We start from the raw sequence: 19,393 nt of genomic DNA, 5'->3' as shown, positions 1-19,393 counted from the left end.
ATGAGCCTTCTCCAGTAAGCAAGTGAGATGTGTTCACAACACTGTAGCTTGTAAATTATGGCAAAGAAATTTGACAGCTTGTTACTTCTATTTAACTGCAGAAGATCAAGTGTTTATCAGTATAAAAAGTAACTTGTGGGAATCAAAAAAATTACTGGGATATCACTTGATGGCACTTAACAAACTAAAAAGGCTTTTATTTTACACATAACAATTTAGAATATATATCCTTGTACATCTAAAAGTAAGTCTTTTCCCCTAATATCAGCTTGGAAAATGAGAACTGCTGCAGTTGCAGAACAAATACAAGTTTTCTTCACATCCCAAACCAAGGCACAATTCTCAGTACTTGTGTGTAACAGGACGCAGATGGCCTCATGTGAATCTCTTGGGATGCACCGTTCAGTCTCTGTGGTTTGTATATATTATTTCTTAAACAGTCTAAGACTTTTAGACATATCTAACTGCATTCATTTATTTATTATTCTGTTTATTGCTCTGCAGCTTGAAAGCATTAATAAACCCGTGTACATATTGGAACAATTACTGGAACATTTTTAAAGTTGTAGTTCTAATTCTGATCTCACACTGAAGCAAGAAATAAATAAAGATCCTGAAGTCAAATGAGTCACATCAAAGGAAGTGACTATTGACCAGAACCTTAATATTCCTTTAACATCATTTTCGTGGTGTGGTATTTGTATTATGTATATAGCAAATGTTAGTGTTAGTGTTTCATACATGGGTCACTGGTACAGCTGACCTGGCAAATTTCACATAATGGAATGTAAGACTTGATGCATAAATCCGTGATGATCTTGAGCCACTCTAACTTTCACAGCTGCCAAAAAACCCTCAACACTCAAAAAAGGTAAGTTTTCAGCCAAATTAGCTTTTTGAGCCAGCGGGCTGTGTGAGTACACAACTGTGTCTTCCAGCAAAGCTGGGGGAGAGAGGGAAAAGATTATGGGAGGGTGATTTCTGTTTCAGGCACAGCTAGTCATTCTTCTCTTGCAACTAAGCCTGTATCACACATTTTCAGTGCAGCATTGCGGCCTGCCCTTGCCCTTCAGCACAGCCTACCAGAGTTACCTCGTTGGCCTGACCTGTGATCTAGTGACAGGTACATCTGGAATGCAGGGTCAAAGAGCAGAAGAGTGGCCATAGCATTATTTTTCAAATAGGAGAATATTAGCAGGATAGGTCCTAGGAGCTACTAGGACCACTATGCTGAAAGGCATCCAGCTGGCTCAGGAGCCAGCTCCTCAGAGTGTTAATGTCCACCCCCAAATGTGTGCTTCTGCTGTCGGCTCCCCCGACCAGGTATATGGGATGTCGTATGATGGACTTTGACAAAGTTGAGAAATTCAGATATTGTTATTTCTACTGTTATTCCTGACTGTGCCCATTGACTTCACTCTGCTGTAGGGGGATGTGCTTTTGAAGAGAGAAGCATGCTGTAGCTCCTATACTTCTGCCCTTTTTAGGATATATTCCATCTGTACTTCTTTCTTGCCACTATATGCAGGTATATGCTGCAGCTGTGATGTTTTGAAGTACCTCTGATGCTTTCACTGTGCAGAGTGCACATACCAGAGGGTATATGTGAAGCAGGCAGCTATGAATAAGGACTTCTTAAACTGAAAGGGGTGGGCTCTGACAGCTGAATTAATTTTCTAATGAATCAGTTTAGCTCTTTCTTACACCTCTGGTACTGAATGCAACAGAGCAGCTGTTAAAAGCAGTTTCCTAACTCAGTTTTGCTGCTCAAGCTGAGAACATAGTTTAGTGGAACAATGTACCTGCTCCTGCAGGAGATCTTAGAGCTGAATAATCATGGGGAAAAGCCTGGGAAAAAACAGCTATCCAAATCAACAGACCACAGAGGGCATTGGTGGTGCTATCAAGAGCCTGTCGTAGTGGGGCAAGGTATCCCGGGAAATGCTGTATTACTGGCAGAGATGGAGATCGGTACAATAGAAGAGTTGCCAAACACTGTGTTCAGTGAACACTTATAGTGGCACTGAACTGGCTTCTTTCACATGAAATCTATCCCTTCAACTGGCTTCTTTCACATGATATCTGTGGAGTTTAGGGGTTTAAATGTTTCCTATGTGAATTGTTAAGTGAGAAGGGTAATGGTGGGGCACCAGTAAGTCACAGCTAGGTTTTGAAGTGTTTTGTGAACGGCACTGATGCATTTAAAAATGCTGTTTTCTTCCCTCTGGTACAAGCTGTTATATCCTCTGCTACTGTGACAGAATGGAAGCCCAAATAAATTACATACATTTTCTGTCTCAATATCATGAGCAATGTGCACAAAATTTTCATCAAGACTTAGCTCTCTGCTCCCAGAAACCAATGTTCATTCTGTACAATCCTTGTGAATTTGTGCTCAAAAAAGAACATATTCATCTAATTTGCCCCCAGTTATTTTTGGAGTTTGCCACGCTAAAAAGAGCCGTGTAGGATTCATAGCTATTAGTGGAGTAACTAGCATTATTTTGAGGACAAACCAAAACCAATCAAATATTAAGTTTCAGGACAGTCATGTAGGACAATTTTACCCCAAGGCTGAACTTGTTCTTAGCATACAATGTGGTTGGAAATCCAGAAGAACTGTAAAGAAAGACTCATTCCTTCAACTCATGTACACCAGGAAAATAAGTGAAGATGGTCATTGGCTAACATGGTGTGAGCAGATATGGCAGGGAGGATGTCCTGCCTTTTGGTGCTTCATATAATGCAGGAACATTAGCCCTCTTCTTGTGCTGCCCAAATTGCGCTTGGCAAAACTACACTGCTACTTACGGTCATTGAGATATGGGGATATCTCTGAAAATAAATGACCTTCCATAATGAATATATACTTCATTAATTTTCTGACAGAATAGAACACGTAGTGTTATTGGCAAACAAACCAAAATGCTGGAAAGACACAATACATTTTCGTTGTTCCAGGGTATGAAAAATAATAGTTTTCATTTCTTTTCATTAGGGAGATTCTGTATCAATCACTATGTCACGGGAAATGTGTGGGTCAACATTTTGCATTCAGGTATGTGTCCTGATTTTGCCTGGTACTCTGTACAAAATAAACAAATCACCAAAAAAAGGAAAACCAGCAGGCACTCTCACTGCTTTCCCCTCCCAGCCAAATCTGAGTCCTGTGAAAACAGAGCTGGCAAAGAGCATTATTTATAGCTTGATGTGCTGCAACCACCTCTTGTTGAGATGACATTAATTAACAGAGAAGTTGCTCTCCATGATCTTGCTACTTTGTCAGTGGCAGATAAAGGGATATCAACAGGAAATTGCTAGTCCTGTCTTTATACATTCCTTTGTAACAAAAAGTTCCAAGGTATCAAAAGATCCAAGTAAATCATAGATGAATTTTTCAAAGACTGACATTAGCTGGAGAAGGTTAGGCATATAGCAAACAGCACGGTAAGTGCATCATAGCACGCGAGAATTAGCGCTCCTGAAAGCAGAGCTGAGCAAATGATTTCTGACATTTTTGCACTGTTTCTATAGCTGAACTTTATTAAGACAACATTAATAGAAAATGAGCATGAAGCTGGTAGGTTTACTCGTCTCTGGAGTTAATGTTCTCAGCAGACACCAGGACGAGCCCTTGTCAGCTTCACTTTCTGGTGCTAGCAAGAAAGGGACAAGATGAAAGAGAGATTGGCAAGAGCCTTCTGGGTAATGACAGTTCTTCTTTCCCTAGTGAAAATCAGATTTGGTTATAAAACTGATGCTTACCTATATAAATAGTTTATTTTGTAAATAAGACATTATCTGTCATGATAAAGCTCCCCCCCCCAAAAAAAAAATCTGATTAGCTTTATCATTTGGAAACCTAAAAGTGATTGCAACTCACTAAATATACATCAGACCAGCAATCTCCATATATATATATTTATAAAGAGATTAAAAAATGTAGTCATTTGTGTAAACTAATAAAGCAATCTCATTTTGTCAACACAAGTATTTAGTAACAGTGCTGCTGAAACAGGAATAAGCCTCAATTCTTTCTTTTAAAAGGGCTGGAGGACAGATGTAGATTATTCCGTTCCACTGCAGATCTGTGATATCCGCTGTGGTAAGTATGAATGATAACAAAAGAAAAATTGGGTCTTGACTGTATAGAAGAGAGCACCCCAGGTGAAGTGTGTTTTCATTGGGAAAGTGAGGTGGGATTCACCTGACTGAATGCAGATGCCTGCATGTGAGCTAGATGTGCTCAGCTTTCCTCATAGGTAATGGACTCATACTTCAACTAGCATTTAATTAGCTAGGGCAAGGGCAACTTGTGTGGCTGACTGTTTTCTCTGCTTCCTGGGTGAATTTTCCATCCTGTTCCAAATTCTGCATGCCACATCTATATTTACCTTGCTGTCAGTATGTGAGGTAATAGTTAAAAACAATCCTTGGCAAGTAGGCACACAGTGCTGTCATTGTAGTGATTCCAGCAGAGCCCTACTGTTAATTCCCCACCTCTGCAAATGGGAGAGTAGTACTTCCCTCATTGCAGAAGTACAGTGGGGATATCGTTATGATTTGAGGTACACTCACATATGCTCATTGAATCACAATAATCCAAAATCTCCAAGCCCTGGAAGTAAGATGTTGTAGAAGTTAGTGAGTTCAGGGTGAACTAAGGCTGTGGGGTTTATGGTGAGGAGCACAGGAGTGGATTGACCAGTTTAAAACTAAAAGGTCTAAAAGGACTCAAGCTGAGAGAAGACTCAATCTGAGAATTGCCAAATTGCCCCAAACCCACCCACCCAAACTTCCTTCCCAGTTCATTGTAAACATAGTGATTCCTATGACAGATGTTCTCTGTTGTCTAAAAACACCTGCCAGTTAACTATAGCTTCAGATTTGGAAGGCTGATACTAAAAAGGAGGGTGCTTGAATTTGTAGTCTTGACTTTGAAGAGTAGCTCTCTGTGCAAGCACTTGCATAATGCAAGTTCAGGTTTCTTTCACTTAAAAACTTGTAACAAGCCTACTCAAGGTGAATCAACTAAACAATCAGTGTTGTGATTCATGTAGTCTGGATGCATTTTCCTTATTCATATTTTCCTTTTAACAAATTGAAGGGTATGACAAAGGCATGTAAAATACTGAAAAGCTTCAGAGATGGCAGTCTGGGAATGCCCCTCTACCTTACAGTAGGAGAGAATGTTTGTGTATTAAATGAAAATGGTGGAATACTGAAAACTGACTAAAGAACTTTTGGGGCACAGTATTTTATTTAATTGTGGAACTTTTTGTCACAAGTTTATGTTCTGATCAAGAATTCGTGGAGATACAGAAAAAGGATGAGAAACTGTGCACATCAAGAATATCAGAATATGTGATCACTATGTTTGTTGTATAGAGGATATTAGCCTCATGCTTCATGGATTCTGCCATGCTTTATATTTTTCGGATAATGTGGTCCACATTAGCGGATGGACAATTCCATCTCTGTCAGCTGAGCAGGAGGGGGTTCCCAAAACCTCCATCTCGGACAGACTGGTACAAACTAGTGTCAGAGATGGGACAAAACTAGGTGAGTCTAACTCACTGCTGTAATTGTGTAAGATTTTTAATGTAACAGTAATAGCATTACTACTGAGGACTTTCGTATTCTTAAATGTTTATTTTCTATAACAAAGATATTTTCTCAAGCACTAGCTTTTTCAAATCAGGAGATGATGAAACTTTCTTAAAGATGATGTCCCTGAGGGCGACAATTCTTACCCTGAGAGGCTACTGTGTTTGAACCTAAGATGTTAAGAAAAACGATTCACATAAAGCTGAAGAGAATATTAAACCCAAGTTTATTCCATAACTTGTGACAATTTGGATTATACGAAATGTCAAAATAAATGAGAAATAATCTTATAATGGCATAGTGAAAACAGTGAAAATATGTCACTGCTAAAAATACCAAGCAGCATCAGTGTGCCCAAAAAAGCCATGGTGTTATTAACATATATTTTGTTACTCAAACCCAGAATTGCAGTGACAACAGTATCTATTATAAAAAGATCAGCATACTTAACCATTAAGAGTTTTCTGGCATGTAGTATGCATTATACTGGATTGCATTGCATTTTTCTTCCAGTAGTTGTGCTTTGGAATTAGAACGGCTTAGTCTAATTCGCTTTACAGAGGATGGAAATGGGAAAATACATATTTAATTTTTTTTTTCCTTTTAATAGCATTGGCTTAGAGGCAAAACTTTGCGTTCTTTTTAAATTTTATTTTCCTTTGGCCATTTTTCTGGATCCCATTTAATGTAGCCAAACATTGTAAGACATTATTTCACCTATTAAAAAATAAACTTCTCTATTCTGAATGGAACAATAACCCAAATCAGTTAATGTGAGAATAAATATGTGAACTATAATAAAACCAAAATGGCAACTGACATTTGAACTTATTTCTTCAGGTTTCCGTGGTCAGACGTATAGTAATGGAAACCCAGCAAAGGCCATGACACACAGGTATTCGTCCAGTGTGTAGTTTAAAACATCTTTGTGAGTTGAGTTGTTAATCCTGAAAACATATAATTGGCTTCTCTAAAGAACAGAAGCAATGTCTGAGAGAATTTTTTACTAGCAAACTTTGTCTGAGTGAATTCTGTACTCTCTCTCCCCTTTCCCTGTCCTCACTAAAGACATCTCTTGCTCCTGTGGTCTTTCTCCTCTTGCTCTCTTTCTATTGCACCACAGTGCAGTCTGCCATCAGAGGTAGCTGGCTTGCTGCCAAAGAGAGAGGGCAAGGGGAGACGAATAACTAGTGGAAGTAAGAAGTTTGCAAATTAAGTAGACAACCTTCAAGAGCCCTGGAACGATCTCAGATTTGCTGAGCATGACATTGCCATGTTTTAACCCCAGCAGCAAGTACCACAGTTGCTCACTCACTGCTCCCCTCTTCTCCCTGGCGGGATGGGGAGGAGAATCAGAAAAAGATAAAACCTGTGGGTTAAGAACAGTTTAATATTTGAAATAAAGGAAAATTAATGATAATAATAATAAAGAAAAGGAGTGTGTATGAGAGAGGAATAAACCCCAAGGAAAATAGAAAAAAACCCCAAGTGATGCACAATACAATTGCTCACCACCGACTGACTGATGCCCAGCCTGTCCCTAAACAGCAATTGGTCCATTCCGGCCAGGTCTCCCCAGTTTATATACTGGGCATGACGTGCTGTGGTATGGAATACCCCTTTGGCTAGTTTGGGTCAGGTGTCCTGGCTCTGCTTCCTCCTGGCTTCTTGTGCCACTCCTCACTGGCAGAGCACAAGAGACTGAAAAGTCCTTGATCAGAATAAGTGCTACTGAGCAACAACTAAAACATCAGTGTGTTATCAGTGTTATTCTCAGACTAAAGCCAAAACACAGCACTGCACCAGCCACTAGGAGGAAAATTAACTCTATCCCAGCTGAAACCAGACAGACATTCACATCATTAGCATCTGCCTCTTTCTTTCCCTTTGATGTTTGCAGGCAGGTCAGTCCTCTCTGTGCTCTCACGCATTAGAAATGTCTGCTCAGCTATTCCAGCGCTTCTTTACATTCCCACAGGCCTTTGAAAAACACCTATTCCCAGGTTGTAAACAAATCAATAATTAATGCAGTCCACGGGTATATGATTTGGTAGACCCTGAGCTCTTTAATCCTTTAAGGATACCCTTTCAGAGGCGATCTAGAATAGTGGGAACAACCTAGAACTCCAAAGAGAGTAGAGATTCTCTGAAAATCCCTTGTTCAAAGATGGGAAAAACATGCAGTCTTGCAGAAGTTATGCAAGCCATGAGGCTGAGAAGGGGCTACCATCTTTGCTTTGAGGCAGTCTTTGGCTCTTCCCTTGTCAGGAGATACCATTCAGAATAAAGTATCTTGGATTTGTTCATTTATGCATATGAGTGTTATTTGGACTGTGACAGCAAGTCAACAAGCTGTAGACAAATGGTTACATGTGTTGTCTAACTCCAGCTATATATGAATGCAATGAACTCTCACACTCAGGAGAAAAAAAGCCAATGTTCTTTCCTCTCCTGTTTTTCCCCTAGAATGAAGAGTGCGCATTCCTTGCATTGAATTTAACAACACATTTTCAAGGTCCTTAGTATCTTCTCAACATCAAGTTGTATTTTGATGTAACTTGCAAATCTTGTCTAACTGGTCATCTCTCATGTTAGTAGTTTCTACTAATTACTGTGAGATTATTTTTATGCAGGAAGCACATAGCAAGTTAGACTTATTCTGACATGTCCAAAAGAAGGTGAATTATGATTCCTTATTTCCTAATATTTAAAACAAAAAAATGTCTTAGATGACTTGGAGAATCAGGTTCACATGTTCCTTCTAAATTAATATTTCATATACAATATTCTATAAATGAGTATTGTCATAGTACCTTGTGTACCTATAGAACAAGTATTTCAGATTTTCTTATTTGTAACCTTTGTTTTTAAACCATAAGCAAAAATACGTGAGAAATTAAGAGTGGAGGAAGCTTTCTCAGCTGTATCATGCTTTGTAATTTTCTTTGTTTTCTGATACCATTCTGATGATCTCACCATGACGGACCATATTCCTTAAATATATCTAACAACTGCTTTCTGTGTTTGCATTTGTATTAGACTTGGAGATAACTTTCTTATTTGTCTGAGGAGGTACATGTCTTTGTTTTGATAGCTATTTAAAACTGTTATGTGGAAATCCAGCTTAGAAGGAAACAGTTTAGTTGAAATAATTGATGTATTTTTTTCCCATTATATCAGTATTTATACTCAATTACTAAAAATAATATTACACGCTGTACTGATTATCAAAAGTTTGGCCTTTATTTCCCTAAATACTCCTGTCAAACATCCTTCCTGTTGTGTAACAAAGAAAGGAAGAAAGTCAACTAAAAGATGATTAATAACAAATCCTGAAACCATGTGGAATTGCTCATCTGGGACCAGGAATATGGGTGGGGAGTGAGGGTCTGGAACAAGAAGTTGATCAATAAAAAAATACTTTCCATTTGAGCATGGTTTTTTGTTTCAAGATTTTCAAAGAGCAATTTATAGGAGACAAATATGGTGTAAGAGACGTGTTCTGTTGAAACACAAGGTTTTGAGGTGCCCTGAAGAGAACAAATCCTGCTTGACTTCTTTGATATCAAAGCTTCATTGTGTAGACTACACATTTATTAGATAAATTCTTATTCCAGCAGTGCCACAGCTCCAAAAGTAGAGGCGACATGGCGGCTTTCCTAAAGCATTTAGTTACTTGCTTTGGCTGTCAAATAGAAGCACTGATCTGTTCAGACATCTGCTTTTCCTTTAGTACCCTCCAGACTGCATCCAGAAACAAGACGTTCAGCCATTCAACTGAAAGAGCATCATAACATTACTTTCTTCACTTTCCTCCAGTGGAAATGTCTCTTCTGCAGGAAAAGTTGATTTGTACAGTGTACTTTTTATTGCAGTGAAGCCTTAAGATCAACTTTTTGAGTATGTCTTAAGACTGACAATGAATTAAAGTGATACAGGTGTGGCAGGATCTGAAAACCTAACTATTAGTAAGACAAAATGCCACCTCCAGTGACAAGCTCGTATGAGGTCCTGAAGCAACAATAGCTGTAGTGAAGCTAGATGCTTTCAATGATAAGATCCTGTTTCAGCTGCACAGATGCTGAATCTCCTGCAGTATATCTTCTCTTGTCACCTGCAGTTCTGGAAATACCTAAGAGAATATGACCAGCCATGGTTCTGATGACTTTTGTGCTGTTTTACAGGAAAGCTTGAAAGGTGAATATAGCAGACATATCACTTAAATTAACTGTCTGAAAGTAAAGTGTTCATTCAAAGGTAGTACTTTAGGTTTCTATGATGGCCACTGGAGAGAGACAGGCACTTTCCAAGCATATTTCATTCTGCTTGGATACTTGTTTTTGAGGGAGCCTAGACAATGTAGTCTAAATGCTTACCATTAAGACATTCCTACTTATGGCAATGTTTGCAAATAATCCCTAATAGCATTTCCATACTTTGGCTCAGGTCTGCCTGTTTGCATCTGGGTAGTGAGAAAAATTGCCAGTAGCTTTTCTGATTGACTTTCAAGCTGATCTTTAAGAGTCCTGTTTCTAATACACTACTTCACGTAAACATTGTCTCTTACAAAATTCCTGCTCTACCTGAGACCAACTCTTCCCACTCTCTCAAATAGTGACTGGGCGACCTTATACATCTAATGCACTAGAAGGAGTTCCACTCACATGGTGCCATAGTGCCTTGTCTAGAGAAGTTAGAGTTTGGCATTACTAAGCTACCTGACATTACTGTCCTTGTGACATTACAGCAGCAAAATAAAGGGTTTTGTTTGCTTGTTTGTTTTTTTCCACAGGGCATTTTAAACATTGGTAGGTCGATCCTGAAAGAAGGTGGACTGAGAATCTGTCCCAACACTAAAAGCATTCATTTCACTCTGCTGATCACTGAAATGTTTTCTTGTTCTCACCCAAACTATGCAACAGTTTTCCAATATTGACTGATGCACAAGTAAATGTATTGTAATAACAGCCAAATGCTAAAATCCCCTATGCGATTGCCTATAGACCTTGCTAATTCTGTAGAGCCTCCACCCTTTTCTTGAAGAAAATTCCCCTCTTGCTTATTGTGGGCACGGTCCAATCACCTCTTTTGAGATAACCCACAGTTATTTGGTTTTCATTTCGTATGTACATTCTTAGTATTATCACAGAGCATTAGTTCTTCTGAGATATTAGCATATATCAGAATATCATTGAAGTATTGCAAAAGCACCGACAGATGCTTTGTAGCAATCTCTGCAAAAGACTTTCAGTGCTGTCTAGTGCATTGCACAAACCTGAAACTAACATTTAAGGTCACCACATAAATTAAAGCAGTTTTCCTCCTCTTATTTAGGGACTAATTTTCACTTGCTACACCAACACATGGTCTGCTGTGGGAAATCAGACTGATGCTGCTGCAGTATTTTGGATGTTTTTATTCAGGTTAGATATAAAGAAGAAGCTCTTTACTGGGAGGCTGGTGAGGCACTGGAACAGGTTGCCCAGTTGCCCAAACAAGTGGTAAATGCTCCATCCCTGGCAGTGTTCAAGGCCAGGTTCAACAGAGCCTTGGGTGACATGATCTAGTGTGAGGTGTTGTCAGGGTCTGACTGGAGAAAACCCCAGTGTCAGACTCATTTCCTTCATGACCCCAAGAGTGAAATTAAGATGCAAACAAGGTCGAGTACTGTAATCAATCAGTTGGTTTATTACAAAAAGACAATTATTATAAAAAAGGAAATGATTGTAAAAAAAAGAGATAGTGATAGGACAAATTGGAAAAAAGACAGAAATGAAGCAAGAATTCAGGGTGCACAGAGAGAGAGAGAGTCATCACCGTGGATCCAGTGGTGTCCTGGGGATCTGTAGTCGCTGGAGGTGGTGGGAGTCCTTCAGGGTCTGTAGTCGCTATCGGAGCAGAGAGTCCGTAGTAATTGTCAGAGGTGGGCGTCCTTGTGGAGGGTGTCCTCATGCAAGTGTCCTCTTGGAGTTGTCCCCTTGAAGGTGAGCTCATGGAGATGTCTTTTTTCCCCTTTTATAATGAGTTGAGGGGGAGTACCTCTGTTCTTAATGTCACATATTACATGTTCTTGGTGGACCAGTTTCCCTGGTCTTGCAGCCAGCTCTTCAACTGCACATGTCTGCAGCAATTCTTGGCAAAACGAACAGCAATTTTCCTCATGCCAATCCTTGAGATAATGGATGGAAGAGTCTTAGCTCTTCCCACCCATCTCTCAGGCAATGGATGGTGGAGTCCCAGTTCAGCTCCTCACACCCCTCTCCCAGGCAATGGACATTGAAGTTTTATCTCAACTCCTCCCACACATCTCTGAGACAATGGTCAGTGGAATCCCATCTCAGCTTCTCCTACCAATCTTTGAGACAACAGACAGTGGAGTCTGATTTCAGATCAGTCTCTCACAGGCACCCCTGCCCATGGCAGGGGGGTTGGAACTAGATGATCTTAAGGTCCTTTTCAACCCAAACCATTCTATGATTCTATGATCTGCAGTCATGGATATATTTCCTTGATGGCAAGCTATAGTTGAGCGGCATGCTTGAATCGCCACATCCTAATGAGTAGCTGTGTATTCACTAAGCCATAGTAACAGCCACAGCAGGTCCAGTCCAGTGCTCTGCAGGCTGTGTTCCTGACTCATCTCTCTTACGCACTTCTGATAAAATACTTCAGAGAAATAAATAGGAAGAGAAATAATAATGACTTCTTTTAGTTAGTTTACTAACTGATTAGTTAGTCAACTGCTGATTAGTTTAGTTAGTTTACTGCTGATTTCATGCCCTGAACTGCAAAGTCAGACATATGTGAGCCAGCACATATGATACAATAAAATACAACCTGATACAATAAAACCAGGACAGTTTATCCACTGAAAAGCAGATGATAATTTCTCTAGACTGCATCTTTCAACAGGTAGAATTTGTAAGATATATTTCCTGCCACTGACTACATTCTGACTCATGAAACCTAAATCATCCTCCTTTAAAGCTGTGTCAGTTCCCATCTAACTTCTAAGGGTCCAATTTTCAAAATCAGCTTGGGATGGGATCATCTTCCACATTGCTGTCTCCGCATGAGTGCTGGAAAGTTTTGGATGTTTTCATATTGTAGGCGATATAATCAAAAAACTCTTGCCTTTGAGCCAATAGCCACTTAAGTGTGCCTATGGGATTCTTTCCTATAGGACTTCACATTTTGTTGGGTCCTCGGCAAGTCACGCCTCAGCTTCTAAGTGCAGAGCATGAGTTAGAGAGGGTGTGGAAAAAGCCTGTAATTTTTTTTTTTCTTTCTTCTTCAATAATAACAGTCCTGAAGTCCTAACAGTGGGGAGGACAGCAAAGGTGTGATTCAGACAGTGGAGAAACACTGAGTTACACAACAGCCATATACATCTTTTTATGTTCATTTTGCCCCTTAAAAGTACTGGAACTTGACGGAGCTGATTCTTTAATTTTTTGTATTACTGTCAGTTCCCCCTTACTTTTAGAAGTAGAATTCTCACTTTAGTTATTTAAGATAATGAATCTCTTCCTCTCTTGCAGTGTTGGACTTCCACGGCAGTCAGCTGCCTCTCTTGTGGCTCTTCCTCTTCTGCTCTCTATTCAGATTGTTTGTGAAATCCAGAATATTTTCGTACATCTACCCACTGATTCTTTATCTGCAAGACCCTGGCCAGCTGAGTGCCTTCAGACCAGGCTTTTCCCAGCTCACCCTGGAAGACATGATTCTTTGTATGTCTGCAGATACCAATATCATAAAATCCCTTAAATGTTCTGCTTCTTCCACTGATGTGTTCTTTATCTAGCCAGTTTCTTTTCTGTGCCCTACCCAGGTTACACTGATGAACCTTACAACCATAAGTGGCTGAATATCTCAGAATATTTCTAGACAACGCAAGCTTTTTTTCTCTCTCTACAATGGCTGTGTATCTGAGTCCTGAAAGTCACCTAACTGTATTTGTGTGGGAATATGCTTAATCTAATAAGATTTACTGAAAGGCAAAATAGATCATTTTGATCACAGCACTAACGTGGTTTCCAGATTGAGGATAACTTGCTCTGGCCAACCCAGAGTACAGACAGCAGTCTGGTATCTGTCTTTACCTTGTTATATAAACAAAGCTTCAGCCTTTTTTTCTGGATATATGTTCTGTAGTGCTATTTGAGCTGTGTTTCCCAAATCTGCTTTTTCTGTTTTGGTTTATTTAAGGTATGAGACTGAGCTGAGCCCAATGAGTTACCTCATCTGGCGTTCCTTCCATCAGAAACTGCGGGTTGTTGTTTTCTTATGATTCAAGCTGAGGCATCCTTCCTATGTTCCTTCAAGTTTCTGTGAGTTAATGATGAGCAGAAAACTGTCATAAATATCTAGCCTGACTAAAATCCTTTGGCCTGTTTTCAGGTAGCTGACTTCTATGGTGCTTTGTGACCCTCAAGTTTCATCCTAGAGAAACACTTCTAGCTCTTTAAGGGTGTGCTTCTGATCACCTTTATTTGTAAGCTCCAAGGTGCTCAGACTTCATCTGTTTCTACTGCCAGGAGAATGTTCACCAAATAGCCGGCTATTGCTGGCCAGCTTACCAGACACCATCCCCACTTCCCCGAAGTGCTGCAACAGGACTTCCCAGTAAAAGGACTGCAGTAAAAACTGCAGGCAAATCCAACCAACATTTTATTTCTGCTTGACTTTATGTCCTTCAACTGTTGCTGCAAAACTTTCAGATGCCATCTTATTGCATTGTCTTTTAATTTTGTTTGCAAATTTTCATTCCTGGGAGCTGCTCCACTGCAGCAACATCTGTCTTCCACATGAAAATGAGCTCACAAGTTCTTGAATTGGATACCTTGGGGGGGGAAAATTAGGCCTTTGTGGCACGCCCAAAATCCAACAAAGGGCAGGGACAAATCAAGAACCTATGCCTTCACAGATGAAGCATGTGTTAGTTCTTCACTGATGAGTGAGCAATCTTCTGACTTTTCTTCTGTAAGCAGAATTCTTGAAGTTCAGCAAGCTTTGTTCTTCTGTGTTTCTCTACTCCAGAAATGGATTTGGAGATCTTTTCTTGCATGAATGAAATTATTAATGGGTTTATCTCTTTCTCTCTTGTCCTCCTATGTTTCCTTGCATCCCATGAAGTGGAATGCCTGCAAGGAGGCAGCCCTGTCAATCACAGCCAGCTGGAACTGATTAAAGCAATAGTTTGGAGAGACAAACACCAACAGGATGCTGAGGTGAATGTGTTCCAGTTGCTACAAAGTTCTTACCAGGCACTTAAAAGTGATACAGGGCTAACTTTCAGGAAACTAGGTCTGAAGAGGCATTGTGAAATGACCCTCAGTTTCTGGGGAATACAAAACTCTATGATACTCTGTTATTTTCTTTGTCTGAAAAATACACCGGAGTCCCTAGGGTGAAACTTTATTGTTCCAGTTTACTTCAGGGTTCTGATCGTCCATATTATATACATATTAGTTCACTCCAGGGCTTGCATTTGGAGCAAACTAACTTTTCCCATCTGAGACAAAGCATGGGCACAGCTTCTGCTCCAGGATATCTTCCCTCCTTTCAGGGGCTGTGGACACAGCCAGTCTGGAACAGTATACATCAACCTAGTCTGCACAAGCTGATATTGCAGACTAAGATCTGCTCCATGGAAGAGATCAAAAAGATAATGTAAATCTACTTGTGAGGGCTGTTTATCAGCTGTCATTATTTGCTTGCTGCTGAGACATTTGGTATCGTAAGAAATAGCTGTACAAAAATTGCTGTCATTGTGTCACTGCCTCAGATGAAAGAGGACTCTGTGATTCCTGAATGGATGCTCTCCTGTAGTCCATGTTAGCAATGCTGCCATCATTACAAGAGAAAAGTAGAGGCTGTGTTTAAAGAATGTAAGCCACCTTCTATGTTTCTCGCGTTTTATAAGACTCAAACACCAGAGGCTAACTTGGTTTAGATTCTCAAAAGGTTTCATTCTCTTTCTCCATTAAATACTCCAGTATTTTGGTTTCAGCTCACAGAAATGAAGAACCATTGCATCAAGTCTTTCCTGGATATAGGTTTGTGTAAGACTCAGCAAGCAGGGTAGCAGCATTCCGTTATCTATACCATAAGGTCTGTAAAGAAACTGCTTTTAAATGTAATAGTCAATTTTATGGAATTCTGAAAAACTCCAGCAAAGTGGGAGGGTCACTTAAAGAATGATCATTGTAATATAGTTCACAACCACAATTCTTATCCCATGTTTAATCTGACAGTTGTGAATTTTTGTGAAGGGTGTGTGTGTGTTCGTGTGTGTGTGTTCATGTATATGTGAAGTGTGAGACTAAGGGAGACAAAGAATGAACATTGCAAGAAACTTTTTCTTTTGTATTATCTGTCCTGTGAACCACTACTTGACAACAACAACCACTGTGCCTGCCAGAAACAACATCATTCACAGCTCACTTAGTATTTTCGCAAAGAAAACAGACTTTGTCCCGCCCAAGGAAAGTACGCCTCTGATCTCTAAGTCATCTGTAGTAATAAGTAGTAAAATCCAGTGAAATATGGATTCCATTTGTCTTTTGTGCTATCTTTTGGTTGGCAATATATGCACACTACTGAGTTTCAACTTCCCAGAAGCAGAAAAGCTCTTAATTCTCCTGTGAAGTCCAGTGACTCATTTCCAGGTAAGTAGAAAACAAGTTTTTAGACTATGAGACATACGGAACAGCTTTTGGAATACGGGTAATTACAGGTTTTGCTCAGGGAGTACACATCATCAGAAATCAAAGTCTTCACTAGGCAAATTTTGATGGGTTCTGGATCAGGACATTATGAGCTTCCATGCTTTTGCTGTCGTCCTTGCTAGTTCTCCTAAATGCTTGACTTTAGGTCCCCATTGATACAAGTCAGGGCAGGAAGCAGACTGGATATTTTGTGATGGTAGCTACTTTTTCATGGTTGCCAGGATAAAGATGCTCCTCCTTCAGGCAGGTATCACATGATGAAGCAAGCCGTTTCCCTTTATGTCAACTCCAAGTCCATCCCGGGGGAGGATTGTGGGGCTGGAGCTAGAGGCACACATTCCCTTTTGCCATACAACACCATATTTTCTCTCCTGTTCTTGGAGCCCAGTTGGTTGGTATCTGAGAAATTGGGGCTAAGGAGCCAGAAAGCAAAAAATATTGTCATAGAATCATAGAATCATTTAGGTAGGGAAATACCTTTAAGATCACGGAGTCCAACTGTTAACCTAGCACTGCCAGGTCCACCACTAAACATCTGGGAAATTTACAGAATCACAGACAGAGGTAGGAAAAGTTACATCTTTCCCCTGTAAATCCCATCCTTCCTTACAGAGCACTCCAAAATCAATCTTGATGAGTTAGCCAGGATTTCATTGCACACTGTCCACAGAGCTTCTTTGCATCTCTACCTTTTTCACACTTCTACCCAGTCACCTCAGGCTTCCCTAACTTTGTATAAGGACATGTGAGAGTTTGTACTGAGTCAAATCAAAGGTTCATCTAGCTTGTACTATCTTCAACAGGTACATCTGCAGATAGTCAGGACAACCATTAGATAATATTCCCCAACTTCAATGCCCTATTTTTAAGAACATGATGAATTAATTTTTCTTGTATGTGTTTAATATCTCTGGAAGGGTTTTTCTTATACAAATTTACCTAAGACTTTAATCGAACTTACATAAAATTCTCAAATTTTCTATTTCAAGTGACTCCACAGTTTAAGCAGGTGATGTGTGAAGTATCTGTCTGCTCTAAACCTGTCACCAATCACTATGCCATTCACCTAGCTCTAGTTGTCCTCTAGGTATTGTGTTGAAAGGAACAATGAACAGTTTCCTTGTACTTATTTTCTCACACTCCTTATGCTTTACCAACCTCTATGTTATCTCCTCCTGATTTTTATTTTTTTTTCAGTTTGAAGAATTCAGGTCTATTTATTTATTCTTTGTATGGAAATCACTTGAACTGCATACGGTATTCAGATATGAGTGCTTCATTAATTTATGCAGTGGTGTAGTGCTGTTCTGCCCTGTTCTCTGTTCCCTACCTGATAATGCTGACAATTACGTGCCTGTTTTTAACCAGTACTACTGAGTACTGAGCTGTTGACAACATGGAACTTTTAGAACTCTGAAATCTCACTTCTTAGTTCTTATGGATAAATCAGAGTTTAGAACTATATTACAAAACAATGAAACTTTATGTTCTGCGCAGACCCTGCTTCTTGTAGACTGGACAGAAGAGAAAGGTTTTGTTATTACTCATTTAACTAAGCAAAATCAGAAGAAAGAAAAAGACAACTGTGGACACTTTCCTTGTATTAGTTTTTTGTAACAGTTCCATGCATGTTAATATGCCCCTGTGCCAGTCTTCAGGGAAGACCCAGCCAGAGGATGTTCACTCCTTACATGAATATTTCTGTGGTAAGTATGGAGCACCACTGGAGGATCAGTCAAGTCAGTCGTCCTTGGAGCACTGAGTCTGTAGTTGGGACTCTCCTCTTGGGTCAGGACACTGCTCAAGGTAACTCCTCGAGGTTGAGAACTCTGGCCTTACTGGGTGAGTCATTGCATATTTTGAGTTACCCTTCTAAAAACTTAGGAATTCTTAAGTCAGTTTTGTAGTACCAACTGCCTTTGACACCCCAAATCTGTGATCCATCAATGTTGATGGGGCTCTAATTGCTTTTGTAAAATAAATTTTGTTTAAGTCTATTATTAGTCTCACTTCGTTCATGTCTCCGTGACAGCACTGTTAAAACTCTGTGTTCTTTATCTAGTCAGGTTTCAAGGGAAAATAGTCTGAGCCTCCAGTCCTAATCACTTCTATGTAGAGCAGGCTGTATGTGACTGTATCATATACACACTATAATATTTTTCTGCAAGTTAGATAGCTTTAGAAAAGTTTTGTAGTTTAGTCATTATGGCAGCTTCCTCCCTTCCCAAGTCTACTGAGTTGCTGTAAGCCAGGATACATTCTGTATGTAGGTAAGGTTTCACAGCGGGGTGGTGGTGGTGATGGTGTCAATGATGTTTTCTATAGCTGTGAAGTTAGGATTGTTTTTTTCCCCCATACATCACTTTATTTATCAGTATTGAATATCACCTACCATTTTATCACTAGCTGCTCACTGCTATGAAACCCATCTGTAATTTGTCATATTCAGCTTGAATACCTTAGGATCACTGGCAAATGTTTTATATCAGTACCTAGATGATTTATGAGCATGTTGAGCAGCTGAGAAACCAACCCATGCTCCCTCTACAACAGTCAAAACTCATACCAATATTTCTTCTTAAATTGCTGCATAAGTTTTCCATACTGCCTACCTCACTGTCATTTTTTTGTTGTTTGAAGACATCATTGTTTTCAGATAGATTGCTTAATAGCACAGCTGGGGCCAAAACCAAAAACTGTGGAATGGCATTGCACTGACTTGCAATTAGCTATGGAGTGCTCCAAAGGGAAGTGCTCTACAGTGAATAATATGTCTCCCTGTATTTATTTCTTAATTTATGCAAATTACTATTTACTTTGGATTAGTCATTCTCCTTCACCTTCTCAGCTGTGATTTTTATCAAGTGTTTCTTAATAGCTCCATAGGTTTAGCATTTATTTAATTAGTTGTGAAAAACCGAGCACAGCATTCAAACCGTGATGACTGGTAATGAAAGAACAGACTACCTGTTGGGCCTCAAGTCTTGCTGCATTTAGGAATCTGATAGGGGTAATTTCAATCTGTGTTGAAAGGTACTTCCACAACTGCGTGGTTC

General features: G+C 39.7%; 1 protein-coding gene across 4 annotated transcripts in view; it reads left to right on the top strand.

The window, feature by feature from the left end:
- The window catches only part of IL17REL (interleukin 17 receptor E like), an 82,371-nt gene that overhangs the window by 42,562 nt on the left and 20,416 nt on the right, over nt 1-19,393 (top strand). For 2 of the 4 annotated variants that reach the window (XM_030480349.1, XM_030480346.1), the window contains 5 exons: nt 269-414; nt 2,999-3,058; nt 4,048-4,105; nt 6,448-6,502; nt 8,074-9,034. In XM_030480349.1, the coding sequence (XP_030336209.1) occupies nt 269-414; nt 2,999-3,058; nt 4,048-4,105; nt 6,448-6,502; nt 8,074-8,101 (347 nt within the window). In that variant the 3' untranslated portion in view covers nt 8,102-9,034. Of the gene's footprint in view, nt 1-268; nt 415-2,998; nt 3,059-4,047; nt 4,106-6,447; nt 6,503-8,073; nt 9,035-19,393 lie in introns of those variants that run through there. The other 2 variants (XM_030480347.2, XM_030480348.1) reach the window with 2 other exon arrangements.

Source organism: Strigops habroptila, chromosome 3 (genome assembly GCF_004027225.2).
Source record: "Strigops habroptila isolate Jane chromosome 3, bStrHab1.2.pri, whole genome shotgun sequence".
NCBI lineage: Eukaryota > Metazoa > Chordata > Aves > Psittaciformes > Psittacidae > Strigops > Strigops habroptila.
Note: the sequence above shows the minus strand (reverse complement) of the source record. Positions and strands in the feature narration are given on the sequence as shown.